Below are 20,281 nucleotides of genomic sequence, written 5' to 3'. Positions count from 1 at the left end.
TATATATATATATATATATATATACACACACACACACACACACACACACACACACACACACACACACACACACACATACCAAAACAGAGAGGCAGGGCCAGAAAACAGGATTGGTTCGACAGAAATTGTGAGAGGGCAAGAGACCAAAAGACACAAAAATGAAATCAGTACAGGAAGAGGCCAAACCCCCAAACATACCAGCGATACAAAGATGCGAGAAACAACTATACGGCAGTAAGGCGAGAGGCAGAAAGAAATTTTGAAAAAGGGATAGCGGATAAATGTAAAACAGAACCGGGCCTATTCTACAAATTCATAAACAACAAATTGCAGGTAAAGGATAATATCCAGAGGTTGAAAATGGGAAACAGATTCACGGAAAATGAAAAGGAAATGTGTGAAACATTATATAAAAAGTTCCAAAGTGTGTTTGTACAAAATGAAATCTTCAGAGAACCAGACACAATAAGAATTCCAGAGAACAACATAGAGCGAATAGAGGTGTCTAGAGATGAAGTGGAAAATATGCTAAAGGAGCTTAGTAAGAACAAAGCAGCTGGCCCAGATGGCGTTTCACCATGGGTTCTGAGAGAATGTGCATCTGAGCTCAGCGTTCCACTTCACCTGATCTTTCAGGCATCCCTGTGTACAGGAATCGTAGCAGACGGGTGGAAACAGGCTAACAGTTCCAATCTACAAAAGTGGCAGCAGGGAAGACCCCCTCAATTATAGACCTGTATCATTGACAAGTGTAATAGTGAAAGTATTGGAAAAACTAATCAAAACTAAATGGGTAGAACACCTGGAGAGAAATGATATAATATCAGACAGACAGTATGGTTTTCGATCTGGAAGATCCTGTGTATCGAATTTACTCAGTTTCTATGATCGAGCCACAGAGATATTACAGGAAAGAGATGGTTGGGTTGACTGCATCTATCTGGACCTAAAAAAGGCTTTCGACAGAGTTTCACATAAGAGGTTGTTCTGGAAACTGGAAAATATTGGAGGGGTGACAGGTAAGCTTCTAATATGGATGAAAAATTTTCTGATGAATAGAAAAATGAGGGCAGTAATCAGAGGCAATGTATTGGACTGGAGAAATGTCACAAGTGGAGTACCACAGGGTTCAGTTCTTGCACCAGTAATGTTTATTGTGTACATAAATGATCTACCAGTTGGTATACAGAATTATATGAACATGTTTGCTGATGATGCTAAGATAATAGGAAGGATAAGAAATTTAGATGATTGTCATGCCCTTCAAGAAGACCTGGACAAAATAAGTATATGGAGCACCACTTGGCAAATGGAATTTAATGTTAATAAAGGTCATGTTATGGAATGTGGAATAGGAGAACATAGACCCCACACAACCTATATATTATGTGAGAAATCTTTAAAGAATTCTGATAAAGAAAGAGATCTAGGGGTGGTTCTAGATAGAAAACTATCACCTGAGGACCACATAAAGAATATTGTGCAAGGAGCCTATGCTATGCTTTCTAACTTCAGAATTGCATTTAAATACATGGATGGAGATATACTAAAGAAATTGTTCATGACTTTTGTTAGTCCGAAGCTAGAATATGCAGCTGTTGTGTGGTGCCCATATCTTAAGAAGCACATCAACAAACTGGAAAAGGTGCAAAGACATGCTACTAAGTGGCTCCCAGAACTGAAGGGCAAGAGCTATGAGGAGAGGTTAGAAGCATTAAATATGCCAAAACTAGAAGACAGAAGAAAAAGAGGTGATATGATCACTACGTACAAAATAGTAACAGGAATTGATAAAATCGACAGGGAAGACTTCCTGAGACCTGGCACTTCAAGAACAAGAGGTCATAGATTTAAATTAGCTAAACACAGATGCCGAAGAAATATAAGAAAATTCACCTTCACAAATAGAGTGGTAGACGGTTGGAACAAGTTAAGTGAGAAGGTGGTGGAGGCCAAGACCGTCAGTAGTTTCAAAGCGTTATATGACAGAGAGTGCTGGGAAGACGGGACACCACGAGCGTAGCTCTCATCCTGTAACTACACTTAGGTAATTACACTTAGGTAATTACACTTAGGTAATTACACACAGAGCACCACTTGGTTCCCGAACTTTAGTTATCCGAAACTTCCAGTTTCCCGATTGGGGTTTGGGAGTCACGTTACACGAACTAAGTTCGGGTAGGAAGTAGTCCGCCAAGTTTCACGCCGGCCGGGGTTGGGGTTACCCTACACGAACAAAGTTCGGGTGAGGAAGCGGTCAGCCAAGCGTCGTGCCGGCCCGTGGTGGTGGGTGGGTGGGTAAGAGATGGTTTAGTTTGCCCACTGACCGTGTCGGGCGCCGCCTGCTACCCTGTGATGTCACAGACTCGCGGCCTATTGTTCCCATTGTTTGAATTTGTCACGAGACTGGAGTGTTCATTCCGTGACTTTGTTTTACATATCAGCACAATCAAGGAACATCCGTGCACCATGTCGACTCCAAATGCATGCATTGTGTCAGTGAAAGCATCTACAAGCGGGTTACGTGAAAGAAAGAGGTCAGTGATGACATTTGAGAAGAAAGATGAAATAATTAAGAAGGTGGAGAGCGGTGTCCCGAGAAGTGTCGTGTGTGCTGAATATGGCATTAGTAAAAGTACTGTTTTTGATCTTCTTAAGGTTAAACCTATCATTTTTTTACTATTTCTCTAGAAGTGAAAGTGATAAAGCAATACGAAATAGAAAGGTAGTAAGTAAAGCAAAGGTGGAGAGTGTTGATAACGCAGTGTGGGAGTGGTACAAACAGAGACGTGAGGTGACGAAGAAGCCAGTGGCAGGCTGGCTGCTCGTGGAAAAGGTGCGTGAATTTCACCAAGCAATGAAAATTACTCAAAAGTGTGTATTAAGTGGATGGATGGCTCAGAAGTTTAAAAACCCGTCATGGCATTAGGTTCATTAAAGTGCATGGTGAAAGACAATCTGCTGATATTGTTGGTGCTGATGAGTATGTAAGTAAATTTGCAGAGATGGTGCAGGAACAAAATTTATCTCCAGAGCAAATTTATAATGCTGATGAGACAGGTTTGTACTGGCGTATGCTTCCCATAGAAACGATGGCTCATAGTGGTGAGGACGATCCTTCAGGTGGTTATAAACAGAACAAACAGAGAATTTCTTTGTTGTGCTGTGCAAATGCAGCTGGCACGCACAAATTGAAATTACTTGTGATTGGAATTAGTAAAAACCCCAGGCCTTTAAAGTCAGCCAGGTGCCTCCCTGTGATTTATAAGGACCAGCCAAGTGCGTGGATGTCTCGAGTAATATTTGTCGAGTGGTTTAATAAGAACTTTGTACCCGAGGTGAAGGAACACCTGAAAAGTGTTGGTCTCCCGCAAAACAACAAAGTTGTTCTGCTGCTAGATAACAGTTCAACGCATCCACGTGGTGATGAGCTAGTAAATGGCAATATTATTGGAACGTTCTTGCCACCCAATACAACTTCAGTGATCCAACCCATGGATCAAGGAATAATTAAGAACCTTAAACACATTAAGAACCTTAAACACCACTACAAGAGGATGTTTGCAAGACGTCTTAATAATCAGCTTGAAACACTTAAGGATTTTTATAAAGTCTTCACAATAAAGTCAGCTATCTGGACTATTGCTAGTGCGTGGGATGAAGTAAAGCAGACAACACTAAGAAATGGTTGCAAAAAAAATTGGCCCACGTCAAGTCTGTTTCCTGAGGAAGATGACGAGGCAGATTTTGAAGAATTTGCGGTGAAGAAAGTTAGCGAGAAGAATAAATTAAGAGAGGAACTCCTAGCCTATGTCAAGGGGATTAAGTCCCCTGAGCTTAGAGCAGAACTGGTGACTGAAACAATAGAAGATGACATAGATAGATGGACAGATTTTGATGAAGAAGCCCCAAACAATCGAAACATGACTGATGATGAAATTATAGAATTAGTATGTACAGCAAAAAAGCCAGAAGAGTGCAATGAAGAAGATGGAGAGGAAGAGGATGAAGAAACGTTAAAGGAAAAATGTAATATGGAAAAAGTTCAGCAAAATTTTGAAGACATTCTGGCATTTATGGACACGAGTTACAGCGAGTTTGAAACTAAGGACATCATGAGTCTGTACAATTTGTATATGAAGTTTTTAAAAACAAGAGCCAAGGGAATGAAACAAATGTCAATTACATAGTCTTTTGCAATGGCTTCCAAGAAAGCTCGCATTGCATCACCTGCACCTGACTCATCGCATGTTGACCCAGTCAATCCAACAACTTCAGTCAACCCAACACCATCAACATCCACCACCACCTCTTCCATGTAAATAACTATGCTTCATCAACATCGATCATCAACATAAGCGGATCAGGACTTCAATTATTTGTGAGTACGAACAAAATATGGTCGCATTTACGCTATGAACGTGTCGATTTTTCCCCTAGAGTTTTTCATACATTTTTATATTTTTTTCCTCCATTTCTCGTATACAAACTTACATGTTAACCGACGGGTCTCGTCCCCAAGGGGTTCAGAAACCAAGTGGTGCTCTTTTATATATATATACTATATTATATATATATATATATATATATATATATAATATATATATATATATATATAATATATATATATATATATATATGTCGTACCTAATAGCCAGAACGCACTTCTCAGCCTACTATTCAAGGCCCGATTTGCCTAATAAGCCTAGTTTTCATGAATTAATGTTTTTTCGACTACCTAACCTACCTAATCTAACCTAACCTAACGTTTTCGGCTACCTAACCTAACCTAACCTATAAAGATAGGTTAGGTTAGGTTAGGTAGGGTTGGTTAGGTTCGGTCATATATCTACGTTAATTTTAACTCTAATAAAAAAAAATTTACCTCATACATAATGAAATAGGTAACTTTATCATTTCATAAGAAAAAAATTAGAGAAAATATATTAATTCAGTAAAACTTGGCTTATTATGCAAATCGGGCCTTGCATAGTAGGCTGAGAAGTGAGTTCTGGCTACTAGGTACGACATATATATATATATATAATATATATATATATATATATATATATATATATATATATATAATATATATATATATATATATATATATATATATATATATATATATATATATATATATATATATATATATATATATATATTAGTATATTTTGGTAGCAGTCTTTCCTGTAGACATATATTATTAAATATGACCGAAAAAGTAAGATTAATAATTCTAACACGAATTTTCTCAATCTTTCGTACATTACGCTTCACTGTTGGAGGTAAATCAAAAATTAATTCTCCAAAATTCATTTTTATTTCTAGTCTGACGCGACACGGGCGCGTTTCGTAAAACTTATTACATTTTCAAAGACTTTAGTTCACAAATACACAACTGAATAGAACTTACGTATCTCAGATTTTATATCTACATTTGAGTGAGGTGGGAGGGGTGATGTGGCATTAACACAAGACAGAACAAGAGGGGATATTAATAGGGTATTAAAAGTATCAACACAAGACAGAACACAAACAATGGGTATTGAATAGAAGTGTTTGTAGAAAGCCTATTGGTCCATATTTCTTGATGCTTCTATATTGGAGCGGAGTCTTGAGGTGGGTAGAATATAGTTGTGCAATAATTGGCTGTTGATTGCTGGTGTTGACTTCTTGATGTGTAGTGCCTCGCAAACGTCAAGCCGCCTGCTATCGCTGTATCTATCGATGATTTCTGTGTTGTTTACTAGGATTTCTCTGGCGATGGTTTGGTTGTGGGAAGAGATTATATGTTCCTTAATGGAGCCCTGTTGCTTATGCATCGTTAAACGCCTAGAAAGAGATGTTGTTGTCTTGCCTATATACTGGGTTTTTTGGAGCTTACAGTCCCCAAGTGGGCATTTGAAGGCATAGACGACGTTAGTCTCTTTTAAAGCGTTCTGTTTTGTGTCTGGAGAGTTTCTCATGAGTAGGCTGGCCGTTTTTCTGGTTTTATAGTAAATCGTCAGTTGTATCCTCTGATTTTTGTCTGTAGGGATAACGTTTCTATTAACAATATCTTTCAGGACCCTTTCCTCCGTTTTATGAGCTGTGGAAAAGAAGTTCCTGTAAAATAGTCTAATAGGGGGTATAGGTGTTGTGTTAGTTGTCTCTTCAGAGGTTGCATGGCTTTTCACTTTCCTTCTTATGATGTCTTCGACGAAACCATTGGAGAAGCCGTTATTGACTAGGACCCTCTGTAGGGTAAGGCAGGTCCTAGTCAATAACAGCTTCTCCAATGGTTTCGTCGAAGACATCATAAGAAGGAAAGTGAAAAGCCATGCAACCTCTGAAGAGACAACTAACACAACACCTATACCCCCTATTAGACTATTTTACAGGAACTTCTTTTCCACAGCTCATAAAACGGAGGAAAGGGTCCTGAAAGATATTGTTAATAGAAACGTTATCCCTACAGACAAAAATCAGAGGATACAACTGACGATTTACTATAAAACCAGAAAAACGGCCAGCCTACTCATGAGAAACTCTCCAGACACAAAACAGAACGCTTTAAAAGAGACTAACGTCGTCTATGCCTTCAAATGCCCACTTGGGGACTGTAAGCTCCAAAAAACCCAGTATATAGGCAAGACAACAACATCTCTTTCTAGGCGTTTAACGATGCATAAGCAACAGGGCTCCATTAAGGAACATATAATCTCTTCCCACAACCAAACCATCGCCAGAGAAATCCTAGTAAACAACACAGAAATCATCGATAGATACAGCGATAGCAGGCGGCTTGACGTTTGCGAGGCACTACACATCAAGAAGTCAACACCAGCAATCAACAGCCAATTATTGCACAACTATATTCTACCCACCTCAAGACTCCGCTCCAATATAGAAGCATCAAGAAATATGGACCAATAGGCTTTCTACAAACACTTCTATTCAATACCCATTGTTTGTGTTCTGTCTTGTGTTGATACTTTTAATACCCTATTAATATCCCCTCTTGTTCTGTCTTGTGTTAATGCCACATCACCCCTCCCACCTCACTCAAATGTAGATATAAAATCTGAGATACGTAAGTTCTGTTCAGTTGTGTATTTGTGAACTAAAGTCTTTGAAAATGTAATAAGTTTTACGAAACGCGCCCGTGTCGCGTCAGACTAGAAATAAAAATGAATTTTGGAGAATTAATTTTTGATTTACCTCCAACAGTGAAGCGTAATGTACGAAAGATTGAGAAAATTCGTGTTAGAATTATTAATCTTACTTTTTCGGTCATATATATATATATATATATATATATATATATATATATATATATATATATATATATATATATATATATATATATATAATATATATATATATATATATATATATATATATATAATATATATATATATATATATATATATATATATAAATATATATATAAATATATATATATATATATATATATATATATATATATATATATATATATATATATATATATATATATATAATATATATATATTTATAAACCTCTCCCATATATATATAAATAAAATCTTTCTAATTATTTCCAATGTTATGATTATATCCTTAAATTTATTCTCCTCCCCCTCCTTTAAACAATTGTGTGGGTGATGGGATGTCATCCAATCTTTCGAGTGTGAACATTGATGTAAAATAATCATTTAGAGTGCTGCCCTTTTATAATCCATAATAGCTTGGTTAGTCTCCTCTGTTAAGGGTCCAACTGAGTCCTCTGTTTTGGTTTTACCTCTTATATAGGCAATGAATAATTTTGGATCTTTCTTTATGTTTTGGGCAAGTTTTCTTTCATACAGTGGAACCTCGATTTACGAATGCCCCAACTTACGAATTTTTTGAGTAATGACCCCAATTTCGTCGGAAAATTTGTTTTGACTTGTGACTTTGTCGATACAAGTATGGGTCGACCAAGCACGTGGTTCTTGGTGGCACGGATGGGTGGCACAGATGGATGGTATGAATGGATGGTAGGTGGGTGGGACAGGGAGGCTGGTGGGGGAAGGGGGGAGACAGGAAAGAAAATCTGTTAGATATACCAGCCCTAGAATCATGTAAGGGAAGAACACATGGAGGATGAGTGGGTGGGCAGGTGATAGAGTGGATGGATGAGTAGCAGGGCAAGCAGAACAGAACAAGTGGGTGGCAGATGGTAGACTAAGGAGGTGGATGGCTGCTGGTAGACTAAGGTGGGTGGCAGGGCGGGTACAGAGTGGGTGGGTAGCAGGGTGGTCAGGAGACAGTGGGTGGGTGGACGGGTGGTCAGAGTGGGTGGGTGGGTAGCAAGACGACTGGTTATAGTGGGTGGATGGATAGCAGTGGGTGGTGGCGTGAGTGGACCAGCTTCCAGCTAGGACAATGCAGGAGCTGGTCACTCCCGGACTCTCCCCAAGACACCCCATCCCACACACCAGTCCCTCTCAGCTACCTCCATTCCCCCCATCCCGCACCCTCCCTGCTACCTTCATCTGCTTGTGAATGCTTATTATATTATTATATATTATATTATCTCCTAATCCTCCACACTGGCCCTCCCTAGCTGTACCTCTACCAGCCATATGGACTGTATTATTATGATGGGCTTCCTTGCTACCAGCTGATGGATTGGGATTCAGAATACCTGAACGCCTGACATTAAGCTTATTGTTTGCCAACTGACTGGTTGCGACTGTGATAGCCTGATTGACTGTGAACAGCTGATTGACTGTGAATGCCTGATTGACTGTGAATGGCTGAATGACTGTGAATGCCTGATTGACTGTGAATGGCTGATTGACCGTGAATGCCTGATTGACTGTGAATGCCTGATTGACTGTGAATAGCTGATTGACTGTGAATGCCTGATTGACTGTGAATGGCTGAATGACTGTGAATGCCTGATTGACTGTGAATGGCTGATTGACTGTGAATGCCTGATTGACTGTGAATGCCTGATTGACTGTGAATGCATGACTGACTGTAAATGCTTAACCTTGTTGCTACCACAACAGTGACTGCTTAACCTTGTTGCTACCACGACAGTGAACGCTTAACGTTGTTGCTACCACAACAGTGAATGCTTAACCTTGTTGCTACCACAACAGTGAATGCTTAACCTTGTTGCTACCACAACAGTGAATGCTTAACGTTGTTGCTACCACAACAGTGAATGCTTAACCTTGTTGCTACCACAACAGTGAATGCTTAACCTTGTTGCTACCACAACAGTGAATGCTTAACCTTGTTGCTACCACAACAGTGAATGCTTAACATTGTTGCTACCACAACAGTGAATGCTTAACCTTGTTGCTACCACAACAGTGAATGCTTAACCTTGTTGCTACCACAACAGTGAATGCTTGACTACCTTTGGTTATGACTGCCTGTGACTGGTCTTGACTGACCATGTTGTGACTGACTGGTTCTGACTGGCTGCCACATAACAGAGGCAGTGAAATGTGTGAATGGAAAATCTGGGAACCAGTGATGTATATATGAAAGCGTTTAAGGCAAGCAGAGGGATGGTCTAGCCCCTCCCTCCCTCCTCCTCACCCTTCCCATACACCAACACCACTCCTCTCTCCCTCCTCACCAGCTCCCGTCGCCAACAAGAGTCCTCAGTAAAGATAAAGCAGTTAAATGTTCACTTGTTATATTTATGATTTATATTTATACCTGATTGTTTTGTGTATAAAAATTATTAGTATTCTGTATAATATGTATTTTTAAGTTAATATTTTTGGGTGTGTGGAATGGTTTAATTCAGTTTACACTATTTCTTATAGGAAAATTTATTTTGAATCACGAATTTTCGAGCTACGACCCGTCTCTGGGAATGGATTAAATTCGTAAATGAAGGTACCACTGTAGTTTCTTTTGGCTGATCTGATTTTCTGAGTGGCCGACTTTAGTGCTCTTTAGTAAAACTCATAATTAATGATTTCAATTGTGGATTTATATGATCTGAAGAGGCTCTTCTTGGTTACCAATGCTCATTTTACGACCTGTGTCATCCACCTAATTCTTTCTTTCTCTTTCTCTTTTCGGCACATATTATTGAACAAGTTCTGTGATGACCCTCTTTGAAATTTTGCCATGATGCTTCTGTGCCATGTTTGCCCATCAGCTCCCTCCAGGAGATGCTTTGCAATTCCTCTCTGATTCTTTGATAGTCACCTCGCTAGTAATCTTGAAATTCATCATCTTTGACCTTTTTTGACCTTTAGATTGTTAATTAAATCGAGTGGATACTGAATAAGCACTTCGTGCTCTGGAGCGAATGTCATACACCAGGGCAGATTTTACGACGAAATTGACATCGTACACCGAAAAATTTATACTCGGGCAATCATACACAGAGGTTCCACTGTATTTAACTATATAAATTCCTCAAATTGCACACTACTGAACAATATTACTGCATGAAACAAGATATAAAACCATTCAGAGACATTTAAATAATTAGGTAAAAATGTATTGAAGGCAGCCCCCGCCACAATGTTTGGCTGGAGCACAACACTGCTGGCGTTTACTGAATGACACTTGAATATTCTCATGACTTCCTTGCCCCATCGTGGCGAAAGTATGTCACATTCATTTTTTTTTTTTTTTTGTCTATGATCAGAGGTCACATTTTAACAATGTAAGAGAAAAATTTTTGAAGAATAATTTTGTCACGCACATTGGGGGCTAGTCATATTTCATAGTGGCGCATTACAGTGGTTAGAGGTAAGTTAATGTATTAATATGCCTCATTATATTTCAACAATTTTTGAATCATCATTCATTCTCAAAGTGTTAGGCTAGCCTATCACCTGAATGTATCATCTTGTGCCTCTTCATATTTCCAAGCCGACTGAATTTCTTACCACACTCTGGACACTTGTGAGATTGATCACCCGAATGCCCTAACATGTGAGTCTTCATACGTCCAAGACGGATGAATTTTTTCCCACACTGAGGACACTCGTGAGGTCGATCACCCGAATGACCTAACATGCGAGTCTTCATACGTCCAAGACGGATGAATTTCTTCCCACACTGTGGACACAGGTGATTTTTCATCTTCTTTGAGATAAGTGCAGTTTGTGTGACGGTTTTCTTCTGAAATTTGTGTTTTTTTGATGGTATAGGTGTTACGATCCTGCAATATAATAAATATTTAAAGCATCTTATAGGTAAAATATATACTGTTCCCCAACCAGTTATGTGGTGGTATATAATGCTAATAACTAAAATTATAGCTAAAGTCAGACAAGATGAGACAAATAATAATTGAAACAGCACTGTCCGCAGTACTAATCTTAATTAATGACAAAGTTTTTTATAGTAGACATCAGAAATGCAACAACAATATTAAGTATAGAACACAATAACACTAGGTTTCAAAAAGAAACATGTTGACTGAATTCTCATGAATCCTCATATTTCCAAGATAATTGAACCTTCTCCTGCACTCTGAACACTCTTGAGGTTTGTCACCCGAATGTACTAACATGTGAATCTTATGTCCAAGGTGACTGAATATCTTCCCCTCAGTCTGGACTCTGGTGAGTTTTTATCTTCTTTATGATAGGTGCAGTTTGTGTGAAGGTTTCCTCCTCTGGATTACTGCATCAGTGTTGACATTAGGAGACATTTCAATATGGATCATCAATGTCAACAGATAGGCAAGGCTTGAATGTTGTTTCTTAGAGTTAGACTTGATGTGAGCACTTGGCAGTCAGTGCTGTTGCTTCTTCTCTATGAAAGGAACAGTTTGTGTGAAGGTTTTCTCCGTGGATGACTGCACAAATGGTGATGTTTGGAGACAGGTCACAGTGAAGTGTCAATGATCACATGGGTTGGCCCAAGGGCAGTTGGAGAGAGAGGTTATCTTGACAGGATTATAGGCCGAGAAGGCTGAAAGACGACTGCAGACTCAAGGAAGAGACCAGCTACTCCAGCCTGTAAGAAGACATCCTGGGCAGGATAGGTAGATACTACCCACGCTGTTCTTCTCAAAAACCCACCATTGATAGCGTGGAGGAGAAGAAAAATCTTTAAGAGACCACTTAGTAAGAACAAGCCTGACATAGGAATCAGTAGACAACCCAACCCAACCTAACCTAACCTCGTGCTGGGAGACCGGTGACCAAGCGACATGAGACGCAAGGCCATCGTTAGGAGACGCAAGGAGACACAAGAAAGCAAGGCCCTAACAAGACTTGAAACCTAACTGAGCGAGGCCCTAACAGGACTCAAACAGAACCAAACCCTAACCTAACCTTGGCTAGACAAGTGCAAGAAATGGTTAAGCAGGACCTCACAGTTAAGCAGCCTGCATTAGCACACTCTGGGTATATAATGAATATCTTATAACAAGAATATCTTCCAATATTTGGGAGTGTATGAAGTGTATGAATGTATACAGAGCTCAAAGTATCTCATACCATTTGGTCTGAAATCATTGACAACAGGGCAATTACAGATATAGTGTTGGAGAGTATATTGGAATGCTCACCACTGGGGGGTTTTCATTACCTGCATAGAGGGGCTGTGTGTTGTCTGAAGACAGAGTTTGTTATAGTTCTAATAGCAGATTTTTTGCCGAGTAATGATAGGCTTGAGGTAATTTGCAGTAATTACCTAAGTGTAATTACCTAAGTGTAGTTACAGGATGAGAGCTACGCTCGTGGTGTCCCGTCTTCCCAGCACTCTTTGTCATATAACGCTTTGAAACTACTGACGGTCTTGGCCTCCACCACCTTCTCACTTAACTTGTTCCAACCGTCTACCACTCTATTTGCGAAGGTGAATTTTCTTATATTTCTTCGGCATCTGTGTTTAGCTAGTTTAAATCTATGACCTCTTGTTCTTGAAATTCCAGGTCTCAGGAAGTCTTCCCTGTCGATTTTATCAATTCCTGTAACTATTTTGTATGTAGTGATCATATCACCTCTTTTTCTTCTGTCTTCTAGTTTTGGCATATTTAATGCTTCTAACCTCTCCTCGTAGCTCTTGCCCTTCAGTTCTGGGAGCCACTTAGTAGCATGTCTTTGCACCTTTTCCAGTTTGTTGATGTGCTTCTTAAGATATGGGCACCACACAACAGCTGCATATTCTAGCTTTGGCCTAACAAAAGTCATGAACAATTTCTTTAGTATATCGCCATCCATGTATTTAAATGCAATTCTGAAGTTAGAAAGCATAGCATAGGCTCCTTGCACAATATTCTTTATGTGGTCCTCAGGTGATAGTTTTCTATCTAGAACCACTCCTAGATCTCTTTCTTTATCAGAATTCTTTAAAGATTTCTCACATAATATATAGGTTGTGTGGGGTCTATGTTCTCCTATTCCACATTCCATAACATGACATTTATTAACATTAAATTCCATTTGCCAAGTGGTGCTCCATATACTTATTTTGTCCAGGTCTTCTTGAAGGGCATGACAGTCATCTAAATTTCTTATCCTTCCTATTATCTTAGCATCATCAGCAAACATGTTCATATAATTCTGTATACCAACTGGTAGATCATTTATGTACACAATAAACATCACTGGTGCAAGAACTGAACCCTGTGGTACTCCACTTGTGACATTTCTCCATTCTGATACATTGCCTCTGATTACTGCCCTCATTTTTCTATCAGTCAGAAAATTTTTCATCCATGATAGAAGCTTACCTGTCACCCCTCCAATATTTTCCAGTTTCCAGAACAACCTCTTATGTGGAACTCTGTCGAAAGCCTTTTTTAGGTCCAGATAGATGCAGTCAACCCAACCATCTCTTTCCTGTAATATCTCTGTGGCTCGATCATAGAAACTGAGTAAATTCGATACACAGGATCTTCCAGATCGAAAACCATACTGTCTGTCTGATATTATATCATTTCTCTCTAGGTGTTCTACCCATTTAGTTTTGATTAGTTTTTCCAATACTTTCACTATTACACTTGTCAATGATACAGGTCTATAATTGAGGGGGTCTTCCCTGCTGCCACTTTTGTAGATTGGAACTATGTTAGCCTGTTTCCACCCGTCTGCTACGATTCCTGTACACAGGGATGCCTGAAAGATCAGGTGAAGTGGAATGCTGAGCTCAGATGCACATTCTCTCAGAACCCATGGTGAAACGCCATCTGGGCCAGCTGCTTTGTTCTTACCGAGCTCCTTGAGCATTTTTTCCACTTCGTCTCTAGACACCTCTATGTGTTCTATGTTGTTCTCTGGAATTCTTATTGTATCTGGTTCCCTAAAGATTTCATTTTGTACAAACACACTATGGAACTTTTCGTTTAGTGTTTCACACATTTCCTTTTCATCTTCCGTGAATCTATTTCCCATTTTCAACCTCTGAATATTATCCTTTACCTGAAATTTGTTGTTTATGAATTTATAGAATAGACCTGGTTCTGTTTTACATTTGTCCGCAATCCCTTTTTCAAAATTTCTTTCTGCCTCTCTCCTCACTGCCGTGTAGTTGTTTCTCAACTGTGAATCAAAGTGGTTGATCCCCCATGCACAGATACCGTATGTAAGATAGGAAGAGATTAGTGCGTAATATAATGGAAGGGGAGAAGACTAGTGAACATAATATCTGATTTTAGAAATTATACCAACCATTTTTGAGACTTTTTTGGCTGTGTTGTATGTGGGGTGCTGAAGTTCGGTCTCTTGTCTTTGTATAGGCCAAGGAACTTCCATAATCCAAGGATTAGGATTTATTTCATAATCTAGGGATTCTAGGCTACAGAGCACAGAATAAAAAGTTTAGAACGAGTTTGTTTTAAATAAGTCATTGTATCAGGGTAGCCAGTGTATTTATACACGTTAGGCTTATATTGAGGTCTTCCCCCAAGGTCAAATTACTGACCCCGCCTAGGATGCAACCCCACAACATTCCGACTAACTCCTTAGTACAGTACAGTGCTCCCTCGATGCAGCGAGCTATTTTGGACCAAACCTGATTCGTTGGAGTGAGGGATACGTTGCAACAGATGATGCCTTCACGAGGCATTTATGTGATGCATGTTTTAGTAATACAGTGGCACCTTGACATACGATTGCCCCTACTTGCGATAATTTCGAGTTACGATGTAAATTTCATCGAAAAATGCGACTCGACATCCGATGGTGTTGTCGACTTCCGATACTTGTTGGTACACGTTCGGGTTGACCAAGCACGTGGTTCCCAATCACGCGGCCGACCTGCCTCAGTTTACTACAGCTGCGCGCTTAGTGACGATCACGTCTATAAGAAATTCCGCTTTTGTGGTGATTTTTTGCACTTTGAACATTAAAGTAATTATTATATATCATGCCATGAGTCCCAGGAAAGTCAGTGGTAAGGCTCAACATATGAAAACCCATGTACGGATGACCATAGAGCAGAAACAAGAGTACAGAATGTCTTTCTCAACAATTAAGAAAATGTGTGCAGCATGGGAAGAAGTGCAAACCTTTGTTGAAACGACTCGCCCAAATCAAGCTGCAGTAGGCCGTTGCCTTAACCTATTCAATGACACTGTGATGCATCATTGCAGACAAATGTTAAAACGAAGGGAAAACAAATGTCTCTTGACAAATTTGTAGTGAGACAAACAAGCACTGAACCACAACCAGGTCCTAGTGGTATTCAGGCAAAACGTAGGAGAGAGAGTACCCTAGAGAAAACATCACTGCCTGATGTGATAATGGAAGGGGACTCCCCTTCCAAACAGTAACAACTCTCCTCCTCCCCCCTCATCACCATCTTCCATACGCCATCAAGAGCCCTCCATAAAGGTAAGAGAAACTTTGGTACCGTATTGTAGTTAGAAAAAAAACATTGTATTCAGTATAAAATGTATTTGTATGTTAACATTTTAGAGGGTGGGGAATGGATTAATTCAATTCCCTTTATTTCTTATGGGAAAAATTGCTTCGACTTACGATCCGTCTCTGGGAACGGATTAGCATCGAAAGTCGAGGCCCTATTGAATATAACAAGAATATATATTTATTATATACAGTGGAAACTCGGGATACGAACATCCCTCTTTACGAATTTTTTGGTTTATGAACGCAATTTTGTAAGAAAATTTGAATTGGTTAACAACATTTACCTCACCTTGTGACTTTGTTGATACAAATATGGATCGACCATGCGTGTGGTTTTGTGGTGGCAGGATGACCCCGCTTCAGTTTATCACAGCCGCGTGATTAGTGATGATCAAGCTTGAAGTATTGTAATGAATAATGATGTCATCAGCAGCTGATGTTCCGGCTGACAAGGTCCCAGCCGAAGATCCAGCAGCTGACGCTCCAGTTAATAAGAATCTTTACTTTAAGAAAAGAAAAGCTTTCTTCATGCTTATATTATCTATAGTAAGATCAAGAATTACTTCAGTCCCGAAGATTCGATTCAGCCGAATCCTGTCAATTATTCTTTATTATTGTTATCCTTTAGTGTTATTATTCTTTATTATTATTCTTTATTATAATCGTTCTCCCCCTGTGCTTATTAATTAATGGATAAAGAACAATGGATGTACCACATTACTCGATGCCGTATAACCTAACTGAGCAGTGCACCAGTGCTGCAATTGATGCAACTAGGGAGAATGTGTCATGGCACATTGCTGATGGAGCCTAGTGCCAGTTACCCAATGAAATGTCGGGGTACACACAAAGGAGGTCTCAATTATTATTCAGTCATTATGTCTGGTTATGTTTATTCACTTTTCCCTGTTTATTACCCTCATATTCAATTATCCATACAGGTTATTATAATTTCGCTACTCATTTCGTTTTGTTTTTTTAACATTATCGGTAACTTTGGACCGGACTCGCATCCATTATTTTTCTCCTGAGGCCTAACTTTAGACCAGACTTGCATCCACTACAAAAAATATTTGTATAAAATTCATTTTTTATCCAATCGACCTCGGGATAATATCAAAATAAGCTCGTTTAGAATGCGCACAATTTGATACCAAAATGAAAGATGTAACATGAAATTTGATGTCCAAACACTTATATGATTATGCGAACAAGCCTGAATGGTCCCCAGGACTATATGCGAATGAAAACTCACACCCCAGAAGTGACTCGAACCCATATTCCCAGAAGCAACGCAACTGGTAACTACAGGGCGCCTTAATCCGCTTGACCATCACGGCCGTCAAAAGGAAGTGATAGCCGAGGCTATTTGAGCCACTTCCCCGACGGCAACTCGGATGGTAATCTTGGGCATAGCATTTCACCAAATCACCTCATTCTTTGGGGCACACGTGAGGAACACAAATACTTGTGTTCCTCACGTGTGCCCCAAAGAATGAGGTGATTTGGTGAAATGCTATGCCCAAGATTACCATCCGAGTTGCCGTCGGGGAAGTGGCTCAAATAGCCTCGGCTATCACTTCCTTTTGACGGCCGTGATGGTCAAGCGGATTAAGGCGCCCTGTAGTTACCAGTTGCGTTGCTTCTGGGAATATGGGTTCGAGTCACTTCTGGGGTGTGAGTTATATGATTATAAATAGGCTTTTGGTCAAAATTTTAAAATATTTGTTAAAATTCTATTTATTATGCTATTATGTTGGGACTAGTTTTAAAATGCGCGCCTTTACGTCGCAAACAATTTGATACCAAAATGAAAGATGTAACACAAAAATTTATGTCAGAACATTCGAAAAATATAAATAATTTTGTGATGATGAGCTTTCAGAATTAAAATATTTGTTAAAATTCCAGTTATTGCTCTATTATTATGGGACTAGTTTTAAAATACGCATCTTTTTATTGCGAACAATTTGATACCAAAATGAAAGACGTAACACAAAAATTGATGTTATAAAACTGAAGGAGTATACACATTAGGTTGCAGCGTACAAATTGGTGCTCGTTCATGGGTAACTTCAGGTTTTTCTGCGGGGAGGCACTCCAAACTTTTGTACGTTATATTCATACACATCTGTAGGGAATTTAATTGCGAACACAATGATACCACAACGAGCAACGTAGCACGAGAATTAAGGTGAGAAAAATTGAACGAGTATGCACATGTTACTGATTTTGTGTGCTCACGGGTAACTTTTGCCGACTTTAGGCTTTGCTGTTGGGAGTCATGCCAGGCTTTTGGACATTATATTTATACACACCTGTAGGGAATTTAATTGCGAACACAATGATACCAAAACGAGCGACGTAGCACGAGAATTAAGGTGAGAAAGCTGAAACGAGTATACACATTTAGGTGTCACTGCGCGCTTGCCCGCACGCTCGCCCGCCGAGTGCATGACCCCTAAGTTGACCTTGCGCCTGCCCGGTGACAAATAGTGTTAACATAAAAGTAATTATTATATATCACACCATCATTCGTAAACATATAGATGGTGTGCGGGTTGTTGATCTAGCTAGGCAGTACAACAAATCCTTGTCAATGATATTCATCGTACTTGATAAGAAAAATGACATTATGAGTGCTGAAGTGCAAAAGGTGTATCATCATAAAACAAAGAACACAAACACTAGAGGATGTTGAAAAATTATTATTAATTTGGATAAACAACAAGCAGTTAGTAGGTGATAGCACTTCAGAGGGCATCATTTGTGAAAAAGCAAGGCTATTGCATGAAGATTTTATAGAGAAAGCCCTTGGAATGAGTGATGCATATACGAAAAAGTTTAAGGCGAGCAGGGGATGGTTTGAGAAATTTAGAAATAGAAGTAGCATTCACAGTGTTGCGAGTTGTGACGGACCTTGGCGCCATCTAGGTTCTAGGCGCCGAACTATAACAGTTGACCCTCTCATTAATCTTAGTTTCCCATCTTCTAGTCTGCTGTGCTGGAAGGTGACGAGTAACTGGGGACAGGCGATGGAAGTCAGCGAAGTCGGGAGGGTGGAAGAGTGCTTAGGTCGACCTGAAGGTGTTAGCCAGTTAGACTAGTTGAGCGCTGTGGACTTCACTCCTGACGGGGCTAGCCAGTGGGGCTAGGTGAGCACTGTGGATGAGCGCTGTGGACTTCACTCTTGGAAGGTGCTAGCCAGTGGGGGTAGATGAGCGCTGTGGACGTTGCTGGTTGAGCGTACTAGCGAGTGCGCTAAGGATGGGAAGTGCTTTAAAACTTCTCCATAATCACAACTAGCATAAGGGCTAGTGGCGCCGTAATCTTTAAAGCTAGCTAGTGTGAGGGCTAGTGACGCTGCTTTGGATGACATCTGATAGTAAATATTAATGGTGATGGGTAATAATAACGGGTAATTTTAAGTGCTATTTTATTTATTTACCTTCAACATTACACTATATTTTCACTAAGGTTAGGGTCCTCTGAATTTGAGTAGGATCATAGAGTTTAAAAAGAACCCAGTTACAAAGGGTTCGTAACATGAGTGTTGCGTGTTGTGAGTTGGTGGAGGAACACAGTGAAGAACTGACCAGTGAAGAACTCCTAGCCCTTCACAAGGAGCAGCAACAAGAAACAGATGAGGAAATTTCTTCAGGGGATGGGGGGGGGGGAAGGAGGCAGTACAGAATGTCTCTTCCTCAATTAAAAAAAATGCTGTGTGCAGTATGGGAAGAAATGCAAAGTTTTGTTGAAATGACTCACCCAAATCAAGTTGCAGTAGGCAGTTGCCTTAACCTTTTTAATGACACTGTGATACCTCACTACAGGCAAGTGTTCAGACATAGGGAAAAACAAGTCTCTATGGAAAGGTTCTTAAGTGAAAAAAACAAGCAGTGACCCACAACCAGGTCCTAGCGGTATGCAGGCAAAACGTAGGAGAGAGAGAGTACCCCCAGAGAAGTCATCACTGCCTGGTGTTATAATGGAAGGGGACTCCCCTTCCTAACACTAACACCTCTTCTCCTCCCCCCTACTCCTCGACGTCTTTCGTACGCCAACAAGAGTCCTCAATAAAGGTAAAATATAACTTGTACATACTATAGTACAAAATATTTGTGTGTATTATGTATGAAATGTATTTTGAAACTAATATTTTTGGAGTGTGCAACAAATTAATTCAATTTACATTATTTCGTATGGGAAAATTTGTTTCAGGTTGCGAATTTTCGGCTTACGACCCGCCTCTGGGAACGGATTAAATTCGTAAACGACGGTACCACTGTACTACTATTCAACTGTACAGCAATGAATCGATATACACTTCAGAAAAGGTATACAGTATACGGTATTTTAATTTAATCCTTTCAAGTTACCATTTGTAATTATAAACACCTCGTGTGAATTACTTGGTCACGAAGGATGTCACCAACTGTAAACAAACATTACCATCCCAACCA

The 20,281-nt window shown here is 39.6% G+C and overlaps 1 protein-coding gene across 30 annotated transcripts in view; it reads right to left on the bottom strand.

Annotated features, from left to right (window-relative positions):
- Positions 1-20,281, bottom strand: part of LOC123758034 (uncharacterized) — a 247,631-nt gene that overhangs the window by 128,365 nt on the left and 98,985 nt on the right. For 17 of the 30 annotated variants that reach the window (XM_069338977.1, XM_069338975.1, XM_069338981.1 and 14 more), the window contains one exon: positions 10,827-11,155. The exons of 8 other annotated variants lie outside the window; for them this stretch is intronic. In XM_069338977.1, the coding sequence (XP_069195078.1) occupies positions 10,827-11,155 (329 nt within the window). Of the gene's footprint in view, positions 1-10,826; positions 11,156-11,507; positions 13,877-17,506; positions 19,198-20,281 lie in introns of those variants that run through there. 5 more of the 30 variants (XM_069338989.1, XM_069338991.1, XR_011231031.1 and 2 more) reach the window with 4 other exon arrangements.

The sequence above is a fragment of the Procambarus clarkii genome, chromosome 40, assembly GCF_040958095.1.
Source record: "Procambarus clarkii isolate CNS0578487 chromosome 40, FALCON_Pclarkii_2.0, whole genome shotgun sequence".
Lineage (NCBI taxonomy): Eukaryota > Metazoa > Arthropoda > Malacostraca > Decapoda > Cambaridae > Procambarus > Procambarus clarkii.
Note: the sequence above shows the minus strand (reverse complement) of the source record. Positions and strands in the feature narration are given on the sequence as shown.